General features: G+C 40.9%; 1 protein-coding gene across 3 annotated transcripts in view; it reads right to left on the minus strand.

Annotated features, from left to right (window-relative positions):
- Positions 1 to 21,806, minus strand: part of nav2a (neuron navigator 2a) — an 83,664-nt gene extending 61,858 nt beyond the window's left edge. For all 3 annotated transcript variants that reach the window (XM_073465091.1, XM_073465090.1, XM_073465089.1), the window contains exons 1-5: positions 21,778 to 21,806; positions 19,273 to 19,325; positions 8,669 to 8,741; positions 6,897 to 7,140; positions 3,907 to 4,040 (exon numbers count right to left, since the gene is read on the minus strand). In XM_073465091.1, the coding sequence (XP_073321192.1) occupies positions 3,907 to 4,040; positions 6,897 to 7,140; positions 8,669 to 8,741; positions 19,273 to 19,275 (454 nt within the window). In that variant the 5' untranslated portion in view covers positions 19,276 to 19,325; positions 21,778 to 21,806. The remainder of the gene's footprint in view (positions 1 to 3,906; positions 4,041 to 6,896; positions 7,141 to 8,668; positions 8,742 to 19,272; positions 19,326 to 21,777) is intronic.
- Between the last annotated feature and the right edge of the window lie 220 nt (positions 21,807 to 22,026).

Genomic DNA, 22,026 nt, shown 5'->3' on the forward strand with positions numbered 1-22,026 from the left:
GACCAAATTGCTGACCTGAAAATGCCCTACTTACATACAATTCACTCACATATAGCAAGACTGAAAACATGTTTGTGCCTTGAAACCCAAGGTGCATTGTGCGAACAGTTCTTCCCGATTGGTCAGCTTTATTTCAAATACTCCTTGACAGGCATTTCATTTCTAAAATCTGAACTAATTATACGAGACTGACACAAAGTTTGAGGCTGCAGGTGTTTGCTTACTCATCATGTTCTGATTTCCCTGCGCTCTCTCTCTCTCGCGCTCTCTCTCTCCTCAGTCATTGTACTCAGAAAAGTGAGAGGGACAGCCGGCTTTTTAAAGTTTCTCCACATGAATACACTCAAACAGTGACGCTACAGCTCATCAGAAGGCTATTCATTCGGCAAGGGCACCAGCCATACAAACACACACACACACACACACACACACATACACAGAAATACATTGGCAACAGGAGTGTGCACATACACCAACACACAACCACAGGTGCCCCCTGCTCTCTCTGTCTCTCTGCTCTGTGTCACTTGGTGGACACCCAGACGCTGTCACCTTGTGTTAACACAGAGCAGAAGAGAAGATTCAGGTCTGTTCCCCTACTGTACAGCCGTGCAGTAACGTGACTCCATTCTGGTGTCAGAGCCATTGACACAGAGCAGATCTGGCCTCACAAAAGAAGCTGCAGGTGTCTCTCTGACCATCTGAACCTGCAGCAACACTGTCTCCCAACAAGCATGAATAACATAATCTGTTGCATGTAAGTGTAAATATGCATTTTGGGGGGAAAAAATAAAAGAAAATTATAAATGAGTGTCAGTTTCACACCAAAGTAGCAGGGATTTGGCCAATTAGATTTTCTACAGCCTCATTACTTCTTCACAAAAAGATTCAGGTCAACTGACCTGTCATCCTCCCTCAGAAAGAAATACCTGCTTTCTGCTTTCAAACAAGCACAAATTTATTTTAGCAACATCAACAAATTTCAGTAAGAATGACTAAATCTGCTACCAAATTTTCAAAACTTAAGTGCAAAGCCCAAGTTCTACATCTGAAACTATAACCTGCAGGCCTAACTCAAGGTGATCTACAAGTGCATGCTGACAAACCTCATGAGTGCTGCAGACGTCCAGAAGGAACAGAGAAAGAAGGAAAGGACAGAAGGAGATGGACAGGAGAGGAGGAAAGAGTCCCAAACCATAGCCAGCAATCCAGAGAGTGCAGGAGGAGGAGGAGGAGGAAGAAGAGGAGGAAGAGGAGGAGGAGGAGTGTGGTGCAGGAATATGGCAGAGGGGAGGGGCTTGGCAGCATGTCAACAACAGGACAAGAAGGAGGGGGGTCGATTCTCATCCTACCTACTGCCAATCATATGGCCTGCTACAATCACACACACACACATGCAAACGCACACACACACCCGCACACACATGCAAACGCACACACACACACACACGCAAGCACGCACACACACACACACACACACAGACACACACACACACACAGCCAGGATGAAGTCGTTACTACTTCTACTATACCTGCTGCTACAACTACTGCTCTTTCTACTACCACTTTTAATATTAAAGGAATAGTTCAACTTTTTGAAAAATACAATTCTTGTTTTTTTTGAGAGAGAGAGTTAGATCAATATGATTGATACTAAATTCATACCTAGAGCATTAATATGAAGGTACAGCAAGCAGCCAGTTAGCTTAGCACAAAGCACCAAGTCTCTGCTGGTTGCCTAGCAACCTCACAATGGCAACAAGACTACAGAAAGTTACTGATTGCAAACAAAAACAATAATTGCTGTTTTTACAGTTCAGGTTTTCTTGTTTGTTTATTAGTGAGCTTTAGAGGGCAGAGTAAGGCTACCGGTTTCCCCTTGTTTCTGGATTTTATGCTGTGCTTAGCTAACTGGTCACTAGCTGTAGCTTAATATTTACCATGCACATGTAAGAGTGGTATCAATCTTCTCATCTAACTCTTGGCAAGAAATATAAGCGCAATTTCCCAAAATGCTGGAATATCCCTTTACTTTATGTCTCACATGCACATACACACACATTCGCAAACACAACTGTCCGCTACAAATCCCTAATCTCCAATGGAGCCACACATCAGAATATGTGCCCCACAGTTCTGCTTGCAGTGTTGGTCTGAGTTAATTTGTCACTATTTGAACAACTCTCTCTGTCTCTCTCTCTGTCTCTCTTTCTCACACACACGCACACACACACACACACACACACACACACACACACACACACACACACACTGTCTCTCTCTGGGCGGTCAGAATGCTCTGTCTGATGCAGGGTAATGAGTTTAGACTGTGAACACTAACACAGTCTATATAAAGCTTTGGCCCATTGAGTTGTGACAGAAGCTATTTCAACACCGGTCTAACTAAATATACTGCCAAACACTCAATACAAGTGTGTATTCTGCAGGACACTAACACTGAGCAGAATGAGTTGAACTGGGTCAGAAGAGTTTGGAATAAACGTGTCAGAGTTCCGACTCAAATACAAACTTACGACAGAACATTGATTAGATGGGCTGAACCGTATGCTCATACACTGGCTGTTCTTTCCTGCTCTGCTGAAAAGATGTTCTCTCGTGTTAACATCATTGAATATATATCATATTAACAGAGTAGCAAGCTCTCCCGGTTGAATCATCCACAAGCCTGTATCTATAAAAAAACTCTCATTCTGCAGGAATTTGATCAACAGCTCCATAGCAACAACAGCTAATGTTCATGGTTATTGTAGTACTTACAGCTATTCACAATACCAAATTGATGGAAAAAACACAATTTCTCAAAAACTATTTTTGAATAATTCCAGTCCAGCAGAATTCCTGGTGGGAATTCCTAAGAAGAACTCTGCTGGATTGTTTGACCTCACCCAACAGGAAGAGGGCGCTGTTCTTACAGACTAGACAAGGCTCAAGGATTTGTAGTGACAGCATTGTAAAACATTTCATCCGTCTGAACAAGCACAAAGAAAACAATAAAGGAATGAAGAGATAACAAGAAATAACAAGTGGCCCTAAGGATTCTGAAACTAACGGCTCTATAAGGACACTCCCACACAGCGTTTAAAAGCCTGCCAACTCCCCTCCAGTTAGTTAGAACTGAGGAAGCATCTTGGATGAGAGGTGAGACGTTTTCAAGAAACTGAAACAAGTCCAGTTGTCTATGATACAGCACTTGGATTTACCATGACCTGGATGACTGAGAACTTTCATCAACAATGAAGAAATAGCAGATTTTTTTACTGAATCTCTAAATTTTAAGTGACTGTGACATGATTGATAAGAAATATTCTGTATTTTCAGACAAAGGAGTAATAATAAATGCTGTTTTCATGAGACCAATCAATTTTGTAGTGGGTCTCTGATCTGTAGAAATTACTACAAAGTATCACAACTAACTGATGTTTCAGGATGTTTGGATGCCTTTACTGCAGAGCAAATCTCAAACAAAAACAAAAGCTTCATTTCCATAAAAGGTTCAGATGAGCTTAAACCGCACTCCAGCTGGCCGCACCTATAGTAACCTCTCCACCTGTGGGGACGAATGGAGTCTGTCTACAGCAGCTGAATGGAGGTCGGGATAACATCTTAACTCATACTCCAATAAATCACAGCATGTCACCTTGCCGTCTACACTGAGACAATGTCCTTAAAACCATAACTGGACACAGGTACACAGATTTTTCCTCACTTACACTCCAGCCAATGTTGACTGCTGAATGTTGAGCTGACTAGCATTTTAAACTAGGATGACAAAAAGCACCCAGAAGATCTACAATCACAGCAACAATAACATTTTTAATTTGTCTAATATCACTCCATCTATCTCGTGTGTTTGTGTGTGTGTTTGGGTTTGTACATGAGACCTACCTTTGTTCAGGTGCAAGTTGGCTTTGGTCTTGTCACTGAAGCCCTGGCTGCGTCGGTTCCCAGCAGCACCGACCGAGCCTCTTGGAGGGATGTCACTGCCGGCAGTGGACACCCTCGCTGAGGGGCCGGGAAGTCTGGTGGAGAGAGAGAGAGAGAGAAATACAGAAGAGAAAGGAAGAAAGGAAGGAGCGGGGGCATAAACAGGAAAAACACTAAGTTTGTTTATGGTCGAGTGACTGAAGGTCATAAAAATCTTCAGTACAATATATAGCCTTCATCTCACACAGTAAAAGAACACATTTGGTTACTACAGGGTTTATAACATGTTCTGTTGAGACAAGCACACATCCAGCACTTTCTAAACTCAAACAGGAGGGCACCTGTTTATTAGGAGTACAGGAATCATGCGAGCACTGGAGAGCTGCAGATTTGTTACAGTAAGCGTTTTAACACACTGCAAAGCTTAAGCAGCAACTGTAGAACATCTCGTCTTTTCGCATTCTCAAGGAACACATACAGCAAGGAGAAGTACAAAGATGTTGTCGTTGTTGTCCAAAATGTATAACATGATGGTAACATCTACTGTTTCATGCAGAGGCAACTACTAATGACAGATTCACTTTATGTATAAAAGAATGGCAAAAAGAGAGAAAAAAGGCTTGATTTTACTTTCATTTTCTGAGCTCTGTCAAAGCACTATGTCACTAAGAAAAGTGATCAAATTTTTCCTCACAAGCATCAATCTAGCTTTGTTTTCCACATTGTGAATTTGCAGTTGGTTGTCGATGCCTAAGGAAGTTTATGTAATTCAACATCTACAATGAACTACTTCAGTTCTCCTCTTGCCCTCTTGCCGGGCTGCAAGGTCAAGTCAACCACAAACTGATGACTAAACTACCCACTCAGTCATTCTGTTGCCTAGATCTTTTGCTAACAGTGAATGTTCCTAATAAACATCTGAGTCATCTTCAGTCTGAAGTGGTTTGGATTAGAGGATACACACAGTTTAACAAATGTAAACTCAGCCATTGTTTGCTTTTCTTGCAGCTATTACAGCTTGGCCCCACCTCCCTACATACACCTACAGTAATCTCATGGAGACAGATGAGCTCACAGCGGCGTGGACGTGTGTGAATGGGTCAGACAGGCTGACGGAGTGCACGTCCCAGGGGAGCTGTGAGCTCGGCAGCCTCAGATTACATGTCCTGCTTCTTTATTTCCCTGCATGGATTAGACAGGATATACTGGCCGTGGATAAGCCTCGTGAAATTTATGACACCTTGATTCCATATTGTAAGTCAATTTGCTGCCTTTTGGTGAGGTCTGTGAGCCAAACTGTAATCTAGCCAGGCTGTGGCACACAGACTGCTAATGAAATGCTAATTCACCAGTGGCGACGACATCATCATCCTGGGACTGCGAGGCGGATGCTGATAAACAGATTACAGCTCTTTCTCTCAGCTCTCGTATACATTATAGGAACTCTCATTTCCGGCATGCCAATCACTTTGACTGGCCATTATTTATCTGGCCATTGCAAGGTAATAGGTTTTACCACATTATTTAGCCTGGAGTAGCCTAGGATCATATGGCTTTCAATTATGGCAGAGCCAGTCAGTCTACCGCCTTCCCCCTCTGGACTGGCCATGTATAGAAGCAATATATGATGTGATGGTTACAAAAAAAAAAAAACTTAATACATTTCAAAAAGTAGATTTACTTAATTAAGGCATTTATTTTCTTTGTTGTTTTTTTTAAGGAAAAAATTACAGATTGATAATTTGCTTTCTGTCCATGTAGAAAAAAATCAATCAGAAATCAGAGAGAGCAGTGGCAATATTTCTCATTAAACAATGACAATTAATGTAAACCTTCCATGTCTTTAACATCCATTAAACGTACTTAGTGCTTTATTGTTTGCATCTGACAGGAAAAGTAATTAGGAAAGCCAAGTGTTCGGTGGAGATGATGAGGAGAATCTTAGCTCATTCTCTTGTAGTTGTACAAGCTAACCAGAAGGTGGGGCCGTTGCATTGCTTTGGAGAGGAGGGTTTAAATGGGGGCAGGTGCAATGCAATCAGAATCTGGGATAGGCAGCATGCAAAACCTCATCCTAAATCCAATTTCAAGGTGCATCATTACATAATACCACACTGCATGCTAAAAAAGAGGCAAATGTAAATGCAAAAAGACTTGAAAGCATCACAGCAAACACACATGGAAGCTAGTTGTGAGACATTGTTATATTATAGATGTGCACTCCCGCCATAGATTCATTCTGCGTTAATTATTAATGGCACATTATATGGGGGATGTGGTCGTCAAGCAAATCCACACACACACACAAGCACGCACACACTTACTTAAGGGTTATCTAAAGGTCTTTCACAGCCCATTTAGCAGGCCTGCCAAATGAGGCACGCTGACAGACAGACAGGGACGTCCGAAAATGGATCCCAGAGCTTTAGTTACTATCTACTCAACACTACCACTCATGCATATTAGATAGTGCTTGTAGTAGAGATTGCCCTTAATCACAGACAAAGAAACAACATGAAACTCATTGTAGTACAAACATAATGTTATCCTTGATTAGGGGCAATTTCTACCTTCCTATTTCCTGGAGTGGGGACAGGAAAGGAGGTGTGGTTTAGGGGTGGAGGAAAGAGAGGAAGGAGCAAGAAAACAGAAAGGCAGAATAAGCTGACCTAGAGGTCTTTTTCTGACCAAGGGAAAACTTGAGTAGTTTACTCTGAGACCCATCCCTGGAGGAGAAGAAAAGAGAAGAGATATATGGAAGAGGACAGAGACAGAGAGGTCAGGTTTACGGTTACAAATGACAGGAAGTATGAACAAGAAGATCGAAATGACAAAATGATGGATTAGAACAGCAGAACCAGCGAGAAAGTGAAGATTTCAGACAAACTCGTTCACCCAGTTTCAAGGTTACACAAGGTTACAACGTTTCCAGTTGGGCCAATGAGCCTCACCTGGACTGCATCTCGGCCTGTGCTGCTTTCTGGGCTGTAAGAGCAGGAGTCCCATGCGGAGAGTGGCTGAGCTGTGCCGGGGCGCTGCTCTGCTGGCTCAGGGGAGGGTGTGTGCTCTTGGACTGGGCAGCGGATGGAAGCGTGGGCTGGGAGTTCTGTCGCTGAGCTTGCTGCTGCTGCTGTTTGTAGCGGGACAAGCTGAAGAAGAGGCCGAGGATGGCTTTCAGATTACCATTCCGGATCTCTGTGGGTTAAGGAGAGGAGACAATGTAGAATATTAAGAAGGTAAAGGCAGATGAGGTAAAGAGGAAAATATGACAGATGATGGCAAATATGAGGATGAAAGTTGAAGAGAAATTCTGTTACTGTTTTGATATATTGTTGTTATACCATGGTAAAAATTCTTACAACATTCTGTAAGTTTATTTTGTTTAATGAGAGTTGGGGAATGTAGCAAATTTGCCACTGGTATATATCTCCCAGCTGAGCTACGAAAGGCTGTACTATCAGACTATTGCCTCTCGAGAAAAGTGGTATTATGAGGCAGGCCAGGCTTGGGCTAGCTGATTAGCATGCTAATTCAGTAGACATTTCATTGTTAATGTTAGTTCATTTTTTTAGTGTTTTAAACTAATGTTTTGGTCATATCTAACAAAATTCACCTTAAACACAACTGTTTACTTAAAAGACAGACTAAGCTTAGAACAGGCCATGGACCCCTTGGCTGATTGAGAGACATAGCAGGGATCCCCATCTACATAAACTATATCAAATTCTGTTGCATATTCAACTGGTGCTACAATAGCAAGTAGGGTGGCCTAGAGTGCCTTGTATAAACAAGTAGGCAACAGTTGTAGCATGGCTAATGTCAGGTGTAACTCGCCAAAATGTTTCAATAAAATATAGTTAGTTATGGAAATGGGTAGACAATGGTCAATGTCTTTTTGTTTTTGTTTAATTTTACAAACTTATCTTTGTTAATAATGTGTTGGATTCAAGTGTATGTGTATTTTCATATTTTGAAAAAATAAAACTTGCAAAATATTCTCAGAAAATAATTTGGTGAGCCCCCTGCAGTAAATCTGAGGATGCCCTGTTTAGGACACAGGATTTACAATAACATGCAAGCTATAAAGTGACTTGTTAGCTCCTTCATTTGGCACTGACCCTATTAAGTGAACAGATTTCAGTTGCAGCAAGTACACTGGTATTCAACAGCAGCCTGAAACACTTATGTTGGTTGTAATTGGTTTTTCACTGCTGGCTTCAGCTCTCCAATATATCTGACTTGCATGTTTCTGGACTGCAAGAGGAAGGTCACGAGTAAATACTTAGAGAATACGTTCTCCATACAGAATAGAGAACTGACCCGATTTCTAGCTATGAGGTGACATTACTGTCACTGTTCAGCCCAAAGACAATACTAGTAGTAACAGAACCATTGGTATTATTGTTTCTAGGTTCCCTGTGTGAAAAAAATGGTGAAATAAAGTAATGAAACATTAATCTTTGTTTGGCTACATTGAAACAATGCTCTATTGTGAGCTGTATAGTACATTAGCTCTATACATGGTGTAATCAGCCCCTATTGAGTCTACATTTTTTAATGTGTACTTTCTGGCATTAATGTAGTGTGTCCGGGCAAAAGGGCTTGCCAGTAAAATTGCCTCAATGTATCAAGTTGCTCGCACAAAGGACATTCGTTGGCCTGGCCTAAAGGTTAGGTCGACGTCTCTTGTTCCAGTGAAAGCAGAAGTGCGGGAGTTACTTACCCTCTGAAGACAGACCCTGGATGTTGACTCCTTTTGCTGCCAGGAAACTGAGGCAGGCATCGATGTTCTCAATCTGGACAAGAGAAACACAGACAGAGCTGTAAGACACTGCACCCTGCACATTTCCATTTGAATTTGCATATTTGTATAATGCGAGGAAGCATGATGGTCTGTGTTTTGCACGCTTTTCCTGAGAGTGTGATTGAAAAACTGGAAGTGAAGATCTACAAATCTATCTAGAAAGGAAAGTTGGCTGTACAAAATGTACAAAACTTTTTTGTTAGAAAATTTTTTTTAGAAGAGAGGTGCTGACAAGGCTGAAGATGTTGGCATTACAGATCATATGGCCTTCAATATTCATTGATTTGACATGGTTGGAGCACTGAAAAGTTGACTGCTATGATGGAAAACTAAATCTGTTTATGTTTTTTTGGACTGTCTTTGGCAGTAAATACAAATTTCATGCCAGTACGCATGTATTTGTAATCTTAGAGAGTCCTAATGCATACATCTGTTAAGGCCTTTAATCTGGAGCTAGATCCAGGTCTGCATCAAAATGCACATAACAAACAATAATGCTGATTGACTGATAGTAGCCGTGATTTTTTGGGGATTGATGATTCTTGTTCGGGAAAATCAAGGCTTTGTAAAAAGATTGAGTCTCACTTAAAACCATATAAAATTTCCATGCTGTTGTATCATCAGTTGTTCGCAGAATTAGTAGTAGATGCGTCAAACAAGCTACAACCAACTACACAGAAATGTTATGGGATATTAAAATTGGCCATATGATACCGCAGTCAACAGAGGATTCAAACCAAGCAGACTTTCGTCAGCAGAGCATCAGAGAATCAAAACATCTACACCCACTAAGTTGCTATGAAAGCAGCCATGGCAACCTGAGCAGACTGCTGAGCTGTCACTGGACAGCGAGAGGATTTGATAGGCAGACAGGCTTTGTTTAGAGCCCATGTGACCCCATTATACACCAAGCCTGCTGGCTGGCCCACGTAATCACAAAGTAAACCACATAAAACAAATCATCAAGCAGCGTCACCGCAGATGACTGAGCGATCAAAGTTTACCAACTGTTGTTTTCGATGAGCAAACACACCAGGTACAGCGCAAGAGATATCAATATGGCACAGCCACTGCGCTCTCATATGACATACAGACTATATTAAGGCACTCTAGGCGAGGCAATTAACTCAAGAATTGACTATGAAAATGACTTTAAAAAGCTTTTTACAGTATGCACAAAGGTTAAAGAGGTGATAAATCTCTTTTAGCATGACATTTATGACAAGTGAGGGTAGATTTATAACACATTGAGGCTAATCTGCCCAAATGTACTTACAACAAACCCACTTTGTTGAAAGAACAACAGCTCAAATTTAATCTCACAGCCAAGGGAGAGCAGATATAGAGCAGTGATACTCCAAGTGGTTTCTAAACTAAAATACATATGAAGTGTGTCCTTTGTAAACGATACCGGGTGTGGGCTGCAACCGGGAGGGTCCCGCTCACTAAAGATTAATGACATGATTACACTTAATATGCACCGACTAAATATAGCTTGACCTACAGCTCGCTCTGTGGTTCTCCTGTTAGGAAGTATCCGGCTGTGAGGTGAGAAGCTAAAGTAAGAGCTCGTTTACATCCGTCTCTGTTGAAATATGTGAACGTCCACTGGCTGCAGATAAAAGGTAAATCAACTGAGCCAAAGTTACCACCTTCAATGATAATACTAAATCCACTGTGGCTACTACTTTAATGCTACCAACATCCACAACCATACTTCTTTTTAGTTACAACCACAAGTACATTTATCTCATTTTCATCCACTAGAATGTCATATTTAGTTAGTGGAAACTTTTCATATAGCTGTGAGTTGCATCCACTGCTGTATTACTATTAGCTTCAGCTCCTATTATATTCATAATAATACTTCTATCCACTACCACAAAATGTATAGTTACACCATTCACCGTATCAATATTAGTGATATCGGTATCCTCCTAAATATGTACCTAACTTATGAGATTTCTTCATCCTCCATCTGATCACTTATAACTGTCACTTATAACAAGTTCATCCACTACCAGATCATTAGTAACTAGATCTAAATAGTACTTGTTTGATTACTACTTGTTGCAACATCTATTCTATGGGATAAAACTATCTGCCTTCACTATGGTACAACATTGATATTCGTCAATCTACTACTTGTTTACAACTATATATTCTTCTTCTAATTTAAACTCTTAATCTCTATCTGAGCCATGTGTGTGAAGAAGCTGGTGGACTTCAGGTCACTGGCTGAGCTGAAGCAGCAGTGCTGCCCCTGCTGTCATTTCCGTAACCTCTGACCCCAGAAACAGCTGTTAGAGGGGCTGACTTATGTTGTCCTTTGAGGTGATACAGCAGAAAACTTAGGGACAGCAGGAATGTCGACTATGGCCCTTTCGGGATACCACAAGCTCCTTAAAAATAAACCTCACCAACATACCCAGAGACTTTCATTAATACCCCCAGCCTACACTTCATCTGAGTGACTGAACCACTCCCCTACTGCCCCAAATTCCCTGGTACAGCTGAAGTTTAAATAGCAGCAGCCTGCAGAAATATACTTCATTGGTATACCCCATCACAAATGCCAGGCCCGTCCTGCTGAGATGCTCCCAAAGCCCCGCCTCTCAGGGGGTAGAAATACTGAAACCTCTGGCTATTTAAAACCTGCAGAGACCAGAGCTCAGACAAGCAGGGGGAACACAATTCAATGCAACAATCTTCCATCAGCTAAAGAGCCTGAGATCTTAACCAGTCTATATTTTAAATGGAAATCACATTATCTATGATTTAACCTGATGAGCAGAAAACAAGCGGTGATGTTGTGTTGTACAAAGTTTGCCATTTACAGCTTCTCAAATGCAAACATATCCTTGCTTCCCCTATCTAATATAATATAAATTTAAATAAAACATTTAGATTATTGAACAGTTGCTAAAATAAAATAAGCTTTTAGTAAATGCCACTTCGGGTTCACTTAATATCTGATGTGCCCTTTTCATTAAATTACAAAATATTCAGAATTATGCATTAATCATTGTGTTTAAGTCAATAATTCAGTATTGACCAATTCACAAGATATTCATAAATAGCCATGTGATGTCTGTATACATTATAAGAATTACAACTATTTTTAGTTGCAGGCTTACTGAAGATTGATGTCACATTTACCAAATCATCAATAGGAATGAGAAAATTGCCCCACCAAACAACAAACTGAGGATAAATATAAGGTGTATCCATTTCCCGCAAGACTGCAGAAGTCATTTGGGGCTTTTTGTGTCAACTCTTAAGGTTCATCACTCTTCTGTTCTCCACAAACTTAGTGTTACAACTGGCTGATGTGTGAATCAAAACATACTCAAGTAAAAGTAAAATGAGAAAGTTTGCAGATACACAATCAAAAGACCACCAAATAAAGAGAATACTGAAGAGAATATTCTTGTCCGTCTTCAGCTCAAACTCTACTGATCATCTGAACAAAATACCTCTAAAGAAAGTCACGGCTGTTAACTCCTACCTGCCTGGATGTGTGATCTCTTCCTGCAGTGTGATTGCTCTGCCTGACCTCACACCTCCACCCAGGCCACTGTCACCTCCCTGCTCTGCTCCAGCTCCCGGCAGCAGCATGGGGCTGGCCAGCCAACAGCCCTCTGAGCAAACACTCCTTCCCATCTGACGGACGGCATTGTTGTGTATGTGTGTGTGTGACGGAAGAGCGAGAGAGTGAGCACTAAAGGGAGGGAGGGAGGGAGGGAGTGCGTGTGAGCAAGACGTATCTGAAGCAGGATCGGACTGATAGGAGCTTTTTGAAGACTGATACTGAAGCCGATATTTTTAAACCAAAGATATCTTCAGCAATGATTTTCTGTATTTAATTTGAACATCAAAACATAAGTAACACAGGGACAACTAAGTATTTTTTTTGCCCAGAACCTTGTTTTTGTCAAAACACACTGATTGTTGTGGCTGTGGGTCTGTGAAACCCACAGATAAAATGACTGTGATGTTGAGCTATAAAAATAAACTTGACTGATAAATTCAAACTACAACTATTCAATATTAGAGTTTAAACTCTGAAATAATGTCTGGTTTGTTACAGCGTGAGTCGTATTTTTGGGGTTGTGTATATCTCTGCACGTTGCGGTGGCACTGTACTAGCAGATTGCAAACAAGTCAACAGTGTAGCCAGATTATCTAAACCCCTTTATCTAAAGGCAAAACTGAAAGTAAGCACACAAAAAGGCGCGAACAATCCCTAATTGCACTGGTAGATAAGGAAGGTCAAAGTTGATCCGGAAGTGGGTTTGTAAACTGTGATGATATCTACAAAGGACAGTCTGGCTAATGATTACTAACCTGGAAGTTTATTTAAAACCTGTCTGATCATCTGACTGCTTGTGTTTTTGGCCGGTCTTACTTGTTTTTAGGGAACGTCTCCATCCCACTTGCTGAATGGGCAAAACTACAAAAAAAAGCCCCAACTTGTAAGAAGAACTCTTTAAATGGTGCAATAACGTCCAAAAAAGCATTGATGAACAAATGTATGAATTAATAAAGTATGTGAAAATCCCAACAGTGAAGGCGTTTCAGTGTTTTTCTCCTCAGATCAGGGGGTAACCTCCTTCACATTTGTGTCAAACTGATCTATCAGTCTGACTGTAGTGTGACGACAGCTTCCTTGCCGAAGGCGCTCTGTCATTTTATTTTCTGACTATTGGGTCTTGTGGAATCTGATCACGTTATATGGTTGCGAGACAACGTGTTGTGTCAGTGTATATGTGTGTGTTTCACTGTGTGTCACTATCTGCCACACACTCACTCTCCGTGGAGGTTTCACAGATTACAGCTACCAGCTCACCTGCTGAACTTTGACTTCTAGCTGAATAATTATTTCTCTCTAATGACTGAAAATTGCATGCAGAGGTTTCATCACCTCAGAGAAGCACTGGTTTTCACTGCTTATGAGATTTTAAAAAAAAATGATGCTCCTACTGCTATGATTCACATCATGATGCAAAATCAACTTCAAGCAGCATATTCTGTTTTTTTTTAAACTTGTGTTTCTTTATTTCTGTAATAACATTAATCACGTTCACAGTAAGTATTTTCTCTTTAAATGTATCATGTTTAAATATGTTCCTTACTGTTACTGCCTTAAAAGATTTATAATTTAAAATTTTATCATCCTCAGGCTGACATCTCCTTTCATAAAAAAACAACAATTCCCTCCAGCTACATCAACATTTCCCTGCTGAACTGTGTAAAGAATAAATAATTAAGGGAAATCTGCTTCAATTTGTTGATGAAAAACAGCTTTGGGTTGTCTTTGCTTGCGCAGAAGGCATTTGTGAATTTCTTAACATTCAAAGGAGGGCGCATTTTCCAAGGTTGAGGTTTCTGGAATAATCTCTTATATAATGATGTGTGTATCATATCTAATATGAATAGACACACTGTTACTGCAACAGATGACTAACGTATGGGGTCCTTAAGGGGTGGACAAACAAATGTGAATGTCTTGCTGTGCATCATGCGATCAGCTTTCTGTCAGGGTCTCTCAGTATCATAAGCTTTTTGTCATAAGTTTGGTTGGTTGCGTAGAAACAGTTTATGTGATCGCTCGCTTGTTTCTTACTTATCAGGTGATTTCTGACCAGCTGATACAGTTGGGGATTTCTCTTTCACTCACACACAGAGAAAGTACCGCTCCCTTTGATCAAATATTAACCAGCCTGCTGAATCATTAATACAACATCTTTTGGGTCTTGTCCTGCTTACCTGCGTAAAGCATTACCATCAACAAATCACTAAAAATCATCTGTGTCAGAAAACCAACAATCTGAAGCTGTGGTCTTGACTTCTGACCAAAACCACACAGAGACGCATGTAACTGTGCGCACTCAGGTTAAGTGTGTTAAAAGTGTGTTTTAGGTGACACCTACCTGAAGGTAAAACAGGGTGAGTGAAAAAGAAAAGCTCTATTGTCTGGCCAGTTTACACATGAACACACAATCACAGAGTATCAGCAAAGAGCCTGGCATGAAGTGGCATTAAGTGAAGTCCTCTGTAGCTGCTGATGTATCCTTCACTCTGTCTTTTATCGAGCTCATTAAACACCTGGTCCTGCTGGTTTCTACCTATACTCTCTCTTTTGCAGCAGCAGAAAATATGCAGTTTGCAGAGGATAAAGCAGTCCAGCAAACTAATAAGAATAAAGGTAATAATTAAACCCAAGATGGTGTCCAAGAACAAGCTTATGAATGAGACAAAACACCCTTTCATGAATGCAAACCCAGAATCTATCACTCTGTTTCTTCCTGAATATTCCTAAATACAGCCTAAAGCACTGCAATGCTCAATTAATAAATATTAACTGATTATCTGTTATGTTTAAGGTAAATATGCACTCACTGGCCACTTCATTTGTCACACCTGTCTAATGCAATCCATTACAACAGCTCTGCCATGAATTCTATTTTTACGAAGCTTATAATTGCACGGTTTTTGTTGATATTGTCAGAAAGGTAATAACTGTACTTTATATCTATTATTGAGGCCATAGTGGGTGGTGATATTGTACTGGAGTGCATTATATTGAAAGTTGTAATCTCTCAATATATTGCAGCCCAGTTCAAACTAACCTGCAAACAACGATCACAATAATAAAAAACTGAGTTAATTGAATTAATACCCCTCTGACAGAGTCAATCAAAATTGGACATTACTATCTTCGTAAAGGCAGAATTCATGGTAGAGCTGCTGCATTGGAGACAAAAGACTCTATACAGCAAGAAAATACACAGCAATATTAGATTAAAAATTCAAAAGAGCCACATTTGTAAAAAAAAATTAAAACTCTGAAATGAAGAAATTATAGTGTAAAACAGATGAATCAACTGAAGCAAGAACAGCTGGATGTGACATAAAAAATACGATTAAGGAATTAAATGCGCCAAAGGATAAAAATTAGGTACGCTTAAGATTGTTGTGCATGTAGGTTGCAGGTGCACAATAAGAAAAACGTTTCCAAGTTCTGTAGGAGTAGCTGGCATCTGTAATTTAATCCATTTATTTGAGCATGTTAGACAAGGAACTACATGAGAAGAAATGCCGTAAGGGAGTAATAAAAAACGGTAACTGGTTTACGAATGACTAAACAATGTTTATTGTACCTTGGGTTAGGGTTAGGGAACACCAAACTCTTCACAATGATGACTGACGTAGTATATAACTATCACCAGTGACACATTTAGATAAACAACATCGATTGTACAAGTGTACCTAATGAAGTGGCCAGTTTGTGCAGGTATAAAGTCTCTAAAATCTCATCTGCTAAAGAGCCATAGGATTACAATATGTAATTCATAGGCTCAGTTCTTCCAAATTACAAAATAAAAAAAATGTTTGCTTTATAAGTCCAGGTTTGGAGATGTCTGTCAATGCCCATACAATGGCGGTGAAAGGATTTTAAGTTGTTACAATATTGAATTTCCAAAGATCATCAGCAACATTTCTTTGGGGAAAGTGTCCTGGTGCTGCCAGCAGTTTAAATTTCAACTACTTTCTGCCAATTGAATACTCCCTTCAAATTCTGCTTAACCTAAAAAAAAGTTGGCACATAGTATCTGAAGTAAAAAGCAAGTTAAGGAAATGAATCCAATTAAGGATTTTAATTGCACTGAATGAAATGAGGATGATGAAATGTTTGGCTGGCGATTAATTTCTCAGCTCTTAGAGTCACAGCTTCTGGAATTAACTCAATTTTACTTTCTAACGTGGGATGTTTGGACGGGAAAACGAGCGTGTTTGTTTGTGTGTCTCTGTGTACGTGGAATCCTGTGTGGTTTTAACAGCTCGGTGTCAAATCAACAGGCTCGCTCTGGGCTGCACCCACACAGACACACACACAAACAAACACACACACACATACACACAGCCTGACTGGGTGGCAAAGAAATGACCCGATGATGGGGGTCTGTTTAACGAGGCTGTGACAGTTGTAAAAACAGACTCTGGCTATGGCCCGGATAGCCAGCATGCTAATCAGCTAGTGTTAGTGCGAGGTGAGAGTTCAGGGTTTTATTCCGCTCATGGAGCTTATTTCCATGTTTATTCGTTTAGAAACGGAGGTCAAGTTAAGTGGTGGTAATTGGCAGCAGCTTTGGAAGCTTTTGGGGGTTTGAAAGCAATGAAATAAAGTGCAGTAAAAGTGGGCTCTCTTACTCCTTCAACCCAGCTGCCAAATAAACTCTCAGGACCTGTGTGTGTTTGTGCGTGTGTTTGTTTTGACAGCACGACAACACACAAAGCAGACATTTGCATAATGACTGCGGTTGCACCTGCCCTTAGCACTGCTTGAGTGCTTCAGATTTTGCTTTAAAGCTGACAAACCTACTGAGATTATATGCAGCTATCCAAAAATACTCAACATCTCAGTTTATCCAATTCAAAATAAAAGCAGATCTTGACAGCCATTATCCAATAAACAATATCACATTGCATGAATGCACACTAAAAAAACACTTTTGTCTCCCTCTTGACTGGCACACTCACACCATCTATGAAGATTAAGGAAACAATCAGACATTTTTTTATATTTGGAACAACGCTATTTGTCTCAGAAATATCCTGCAATCTTCTTGTCATTAAAAAAAGACAAGATTGTAGGATATCATCTTGTCATTAATGTCTTAAAGACATTTAATGACATGCTGTGTTTGCAGATGACAGCAGAGCTGAATGCGAGAGAGGCTACACAGGATGTTGATAACAGCAAGACAAAACCACGAAGAGACGCCAAGATCACTGAGTGCAAAGAGTGCAAAACGCTCAATTACAGGCGTCTGAGGGGGGCGTAATCAGCGCTAATGGTAAAGGCCTAATTGATAGTGAGTGGGACAGGAAGCACAGAGGGAAGTGAGCCATATTTAAGTGTGAGTTAGACATGTCTGGAGTGACAAAGAGGAACATCTATGGCAAATTAATATTCAAAATGAGGAAAATTAGTAGGAAAAATGCCAACTTAAAATCTATAGAGATCGATGGATTTGGGTTTACAATCTGCTTGTATATAGACTAATCAACTTGTATTGATCCTAAACTTTTTTCACAGGGCTCTTCATAAGTTAAAGGCACTTGTAATCCAACTGTAAAGGAAAGGATCCCAACATTATAAAGACTGGAACCTTCAAACTCTCCTTAATTGACTAAGAGGGTATTTAAATATGAAGGAACGGTAAATAGTGACTAACTGTTTTCTGATGATGTCAAAGGTTTGTTTACAATGATATTTGTAATATTTGTAAACAAAGTTACAGTAGGGTAGCCAGCTAGCTTTGGGCTTAATTCAGAATGTCTGCTATCATGAACATCAGTGTTTGTTGTCACAATAACCACATTTATGTGAGTTAATCTCATTTCATAATAACTACTTCACTCATGGTTCTGAAAATGTTGCTTGTAATGAGCAACTGTCACATGAACTCTCTTGTAGCTGAGAAGATAACAAGCTTTGTTATACCATTTATCCAAGATGAACAATGTTGAGTGAAGCCAGGTAACTCACACAGAGCCACACTACATTGTGCTTGATGTGTGATACAGACCTCTGCTCTATTTTCAGTGATGATGAATTGAGTTTAATAAAAATCCTGACTGATATACTTTAGGGCTTTAATATCTAAGAAGGTAATGGATTTTCTGTAGCTCACCAAGATAAATCAGCACCACATTGTAAAATACGGCTGAACATGGAACTAGAAACACTAAAAAAGCACTAGAAACAGGACGTATAGTAATATGGGTCCATGCTGGTGTTGAAGAAGAGGGGTTCAGGGATCAGCTGTGCTTCCACGTCCTCCTCAGTTGTTAACTATGGGTGTGTATCCCTCTCTCTCTGGTGCTTTGAGATGCTTCAGTAGTCTGGCTGGTGGCCAAAAATAGCCCCCTCAGCTGGCACACTGGCCCAATTTACGACCCTTCACATTCAGCTGAGGGCAGCCCTGCCCACGGCACCGTTGCCTCATTTCCCACAGAGAACACAAAACTGTGAAAACACTGAAATCACCAGCAGCAGCATTACAAAGGAAATCCCACTTATGTATCTGCTAAATGTCACTTTAGAAAAAATCCCGTCATAATAACCGGCTGTAAACATTTCCTTTGTCGTCAGCGCTGATGCTTCCTGCCTGCTTTCACTCCTGGAGATGAGAGGAATGCTGACTCCTTTGCAAGTGTAATAAGATGAGGCAAAACTGGCCCCAAAACCAAAGCCTGTGATGCTTTCAACTGAGTGCCAGCTGCCAGAAGTCTGGGCCAGAGGTTTGACGGACGGCAGCCCGCAAGACCACAAAAGTAAAAATAAATAGACTAACCATTACCATCTACAACCAGCGGCTTATAGACCGCAGCTCCCAGCGAGGGCCACATGAGTCGGTGAGATGGGACATCAAAGAGGTGTATTACTTCACAAACACACACACAGAGGTACATTTCACAGCATTCCGCCAAAACAAACATGGAAGGTCACTTACCATCTGAGAACGGCTCTTGGGACAGCCATTGATATCATCAATCTTCTCATTGGCTGAGGAGAGAGAGAAAGAGGAGGCAGAGACAGAGAGATAAAAGAAGAGAGTGAAAACTCTTTTCAGGCGTGTTTGGTTAAAGTAATCCTCTCTTTTATTTTCACTGGAGATCCAGTGTGTGTGTCCCAGACAGTTGCTGGCTGACTGAGGCGAGCAGAGGTGTTCATGCCGGTGACTGTGACCCCCCTCATCTCCCCTCCCGTGGAGACATGAAACACTATCTGGCCACAGCAAATGGGAACGGGGCCGCTGGGGGCCCGACCGAGATGTGTGCTGGGCGTGTGTGTGTGGTGTCAAGGATTCCTCCCGTCTATTAGAGGCCCAGCCCACAGCAGCTGAGACACGGTCGTCAGCTCACAGCTGACAACTGTGCCAACAGCATGAGCCCCTGCATCAGGAGGCTCGGTGGGGCTCACAGTGCAGCTCCACCTCAGGACCACATATCGCACCACCTACCTGGTGAGAAAATACTGTTCTTCCTTTAAGGTGAATAAATATGCAGTGTCTTTTATGTTTTCTATCCACTGCCTTCTAATAAACACATATGTGTAACAAAAAAATCCTCATGATGAATATATTAGTAAAAACATGTCATATAGCATCCCATGCTTATTAGAATAGCCTTACCAATGTGTTAATGGTCAGTGGTTTAACACAACTATTGATGATTGTGGTTTGTTTGCCGCCTGAAAAATTGCTCACTGCGGTGACACCCACACAGGAATGCTAAATAAAATATACAATAATCTGACACCAACTGGGAGCTGAAGACTGTGAAAAGTATCTTAAAAGGTCAGAGATCACACAGGAATTTGCTGGACAGATTGTCCTCACAGTTGCCTGAAGGAGAGTTAAAGATGACTTTGATCTGCAGATTTTCCTTTTCCATAATCCTGACCTTGAGTGTGAGTTGATCAAACAGTTAAACAGGTGCCACATCCTGTCCCAGTATGGCTGCTCTAACACCAGCAGCCTGCTCCAGTTTCACCAAGGATTGTGTGGTGCCATTTTCCCAGTGGACAGGAAGCAGCAGGCAGAGAGGCAGGGCAGAGCAGGTGAATGGATGACTCTGGTCTGTGTTGTTTTAATGTCAGAACGCCGATTGCATCCTTTCCCACTGAAGTCAAAGCCAGATGTTATTGGGGTTTGTTGTCCAGTGTGAAAGAAGTATTCCTCTACAGTCCAAATCCAGGTGTGCAGGAGTGAAAGATTCTGTAGTTAAAGCGACTACACCCCTGGAAAAATCTGAATAACCTAAGCAGCCAACATCATAGCAGGAAGCTGGAGCTAGTGTGGAAAGTTATGGCATAAAAAGAGGAGGCCCTAAAACATGTGATGCAATTACATACAGTATATTAAGTGTCCTTTGACGTCAGCAAGCCTGCTCTAACACTGAAAACAGAATCACAAGCAACAGCTACAGTATGAGAACAGTGAGACTCTTCTCTGTGCAGGATGGAGCTGTACGGAAGAAGGAAGTATAAATCTGGGTCAGACACAAGGAGGGTGAGCTGGAAGCAGAGAGTCAGTGACATGCTGAGTCACTAGTCAGCTGGTGTCAGCCAGCGTCAGCCTCGGGGCTGCCGGCAGATGAAATGACAGGCTGAGGACGGCCAGACGAAATGACAAGACTGACGATAACCCAGACGAGTGTGAGGGGTCAAAAACACAGAGGAGCAGCCCACGCTGTACTGTCTAACTCCTGTCCTGAGACAGAAGTAAATCAACTGTAAAATGCATGTTGGTAAATGTGAAAATAAGATGGTCCTGAAAACTTGATTAACTCATTTTTACAGACCAAAAAAAGAAGGACTGTAATTAACATGTTAGTAGAAGACACTTTACAGGTTACTTAAAAAAATGCTCTATATCATGACCCTGATCATGAAATATACCCTGAGTTTATATACCCTTTTTGTGTTTAACCACATATGTGTGTCCTGTCTGCTGTGTGTTTTTTCTGTTCTGTTCACTAACCTTTAGTAAGAATGAAAGAATCCACTCATAATAAAGATGTTGTAATCTCACCACACACAACTTTTTTATTGTTTCTGAATGGCATAAGAAGGTTTTGGGAGCAAATAAGCATCCAACTTCTTCATGTTCACTTATGAGTCACAGAGCAAACCTGAAAAAGGAAAGACTTATGACAGACTTTCTGACTAGCAGTACACTATGGAAGAAATCTATTTGATTAAATGAACTGTTTGCATCACTCATACTGAAATTGACATTATTTCAACAGATAACAGATTTAAAATAAGCAAAAGTAAAGGCTGCAATTTGATGATGATGTGCCTCTTTTGTAAAAAGTTGCCTCAGTGTGTTTGGTAAAGGTCAGTCCTATCTTTAAAAGTAGCCAGTGACATGTTTCACATTTTTTCAGCAACCACATGATCAGAGCTGGCTTCCTTCTGCAGAATTTTGTAATCAAACGTGTGTTTTCCTTACCTACGACCTGGATGATCTCAGCCAGCAGCACTCCGTCTGTGACGTCTGTTTGTAGGTCCTTGATGAGACGCTTGTGTCCTGACTTGGCAAGGTAGTGGTTGGCCCAGTCCGTGTAGATCTGCGGTCAGACACAAACACGGCGTTCAGTTACGAGCCAACAAAAATAAAATCCGGTCCAAAATAGGGGCAAACCCCCGTCAGGTCATCCACGTGTTTCAAACTCCATAAACACTTGAAAACTACAAAAGG

The sequence above is a fragment of the Pagrus major genome, chromosome 4, assembly GCF_040436345.1.
Source record: "Pagrus major chromosome 4, Pma_NU_1.0".
Lineage (NCBI taxonomy): Eukaryota > Metazoa > Chordata > Actinopteri > Spariformes > Sparidae > Pagrus > Pagrus major.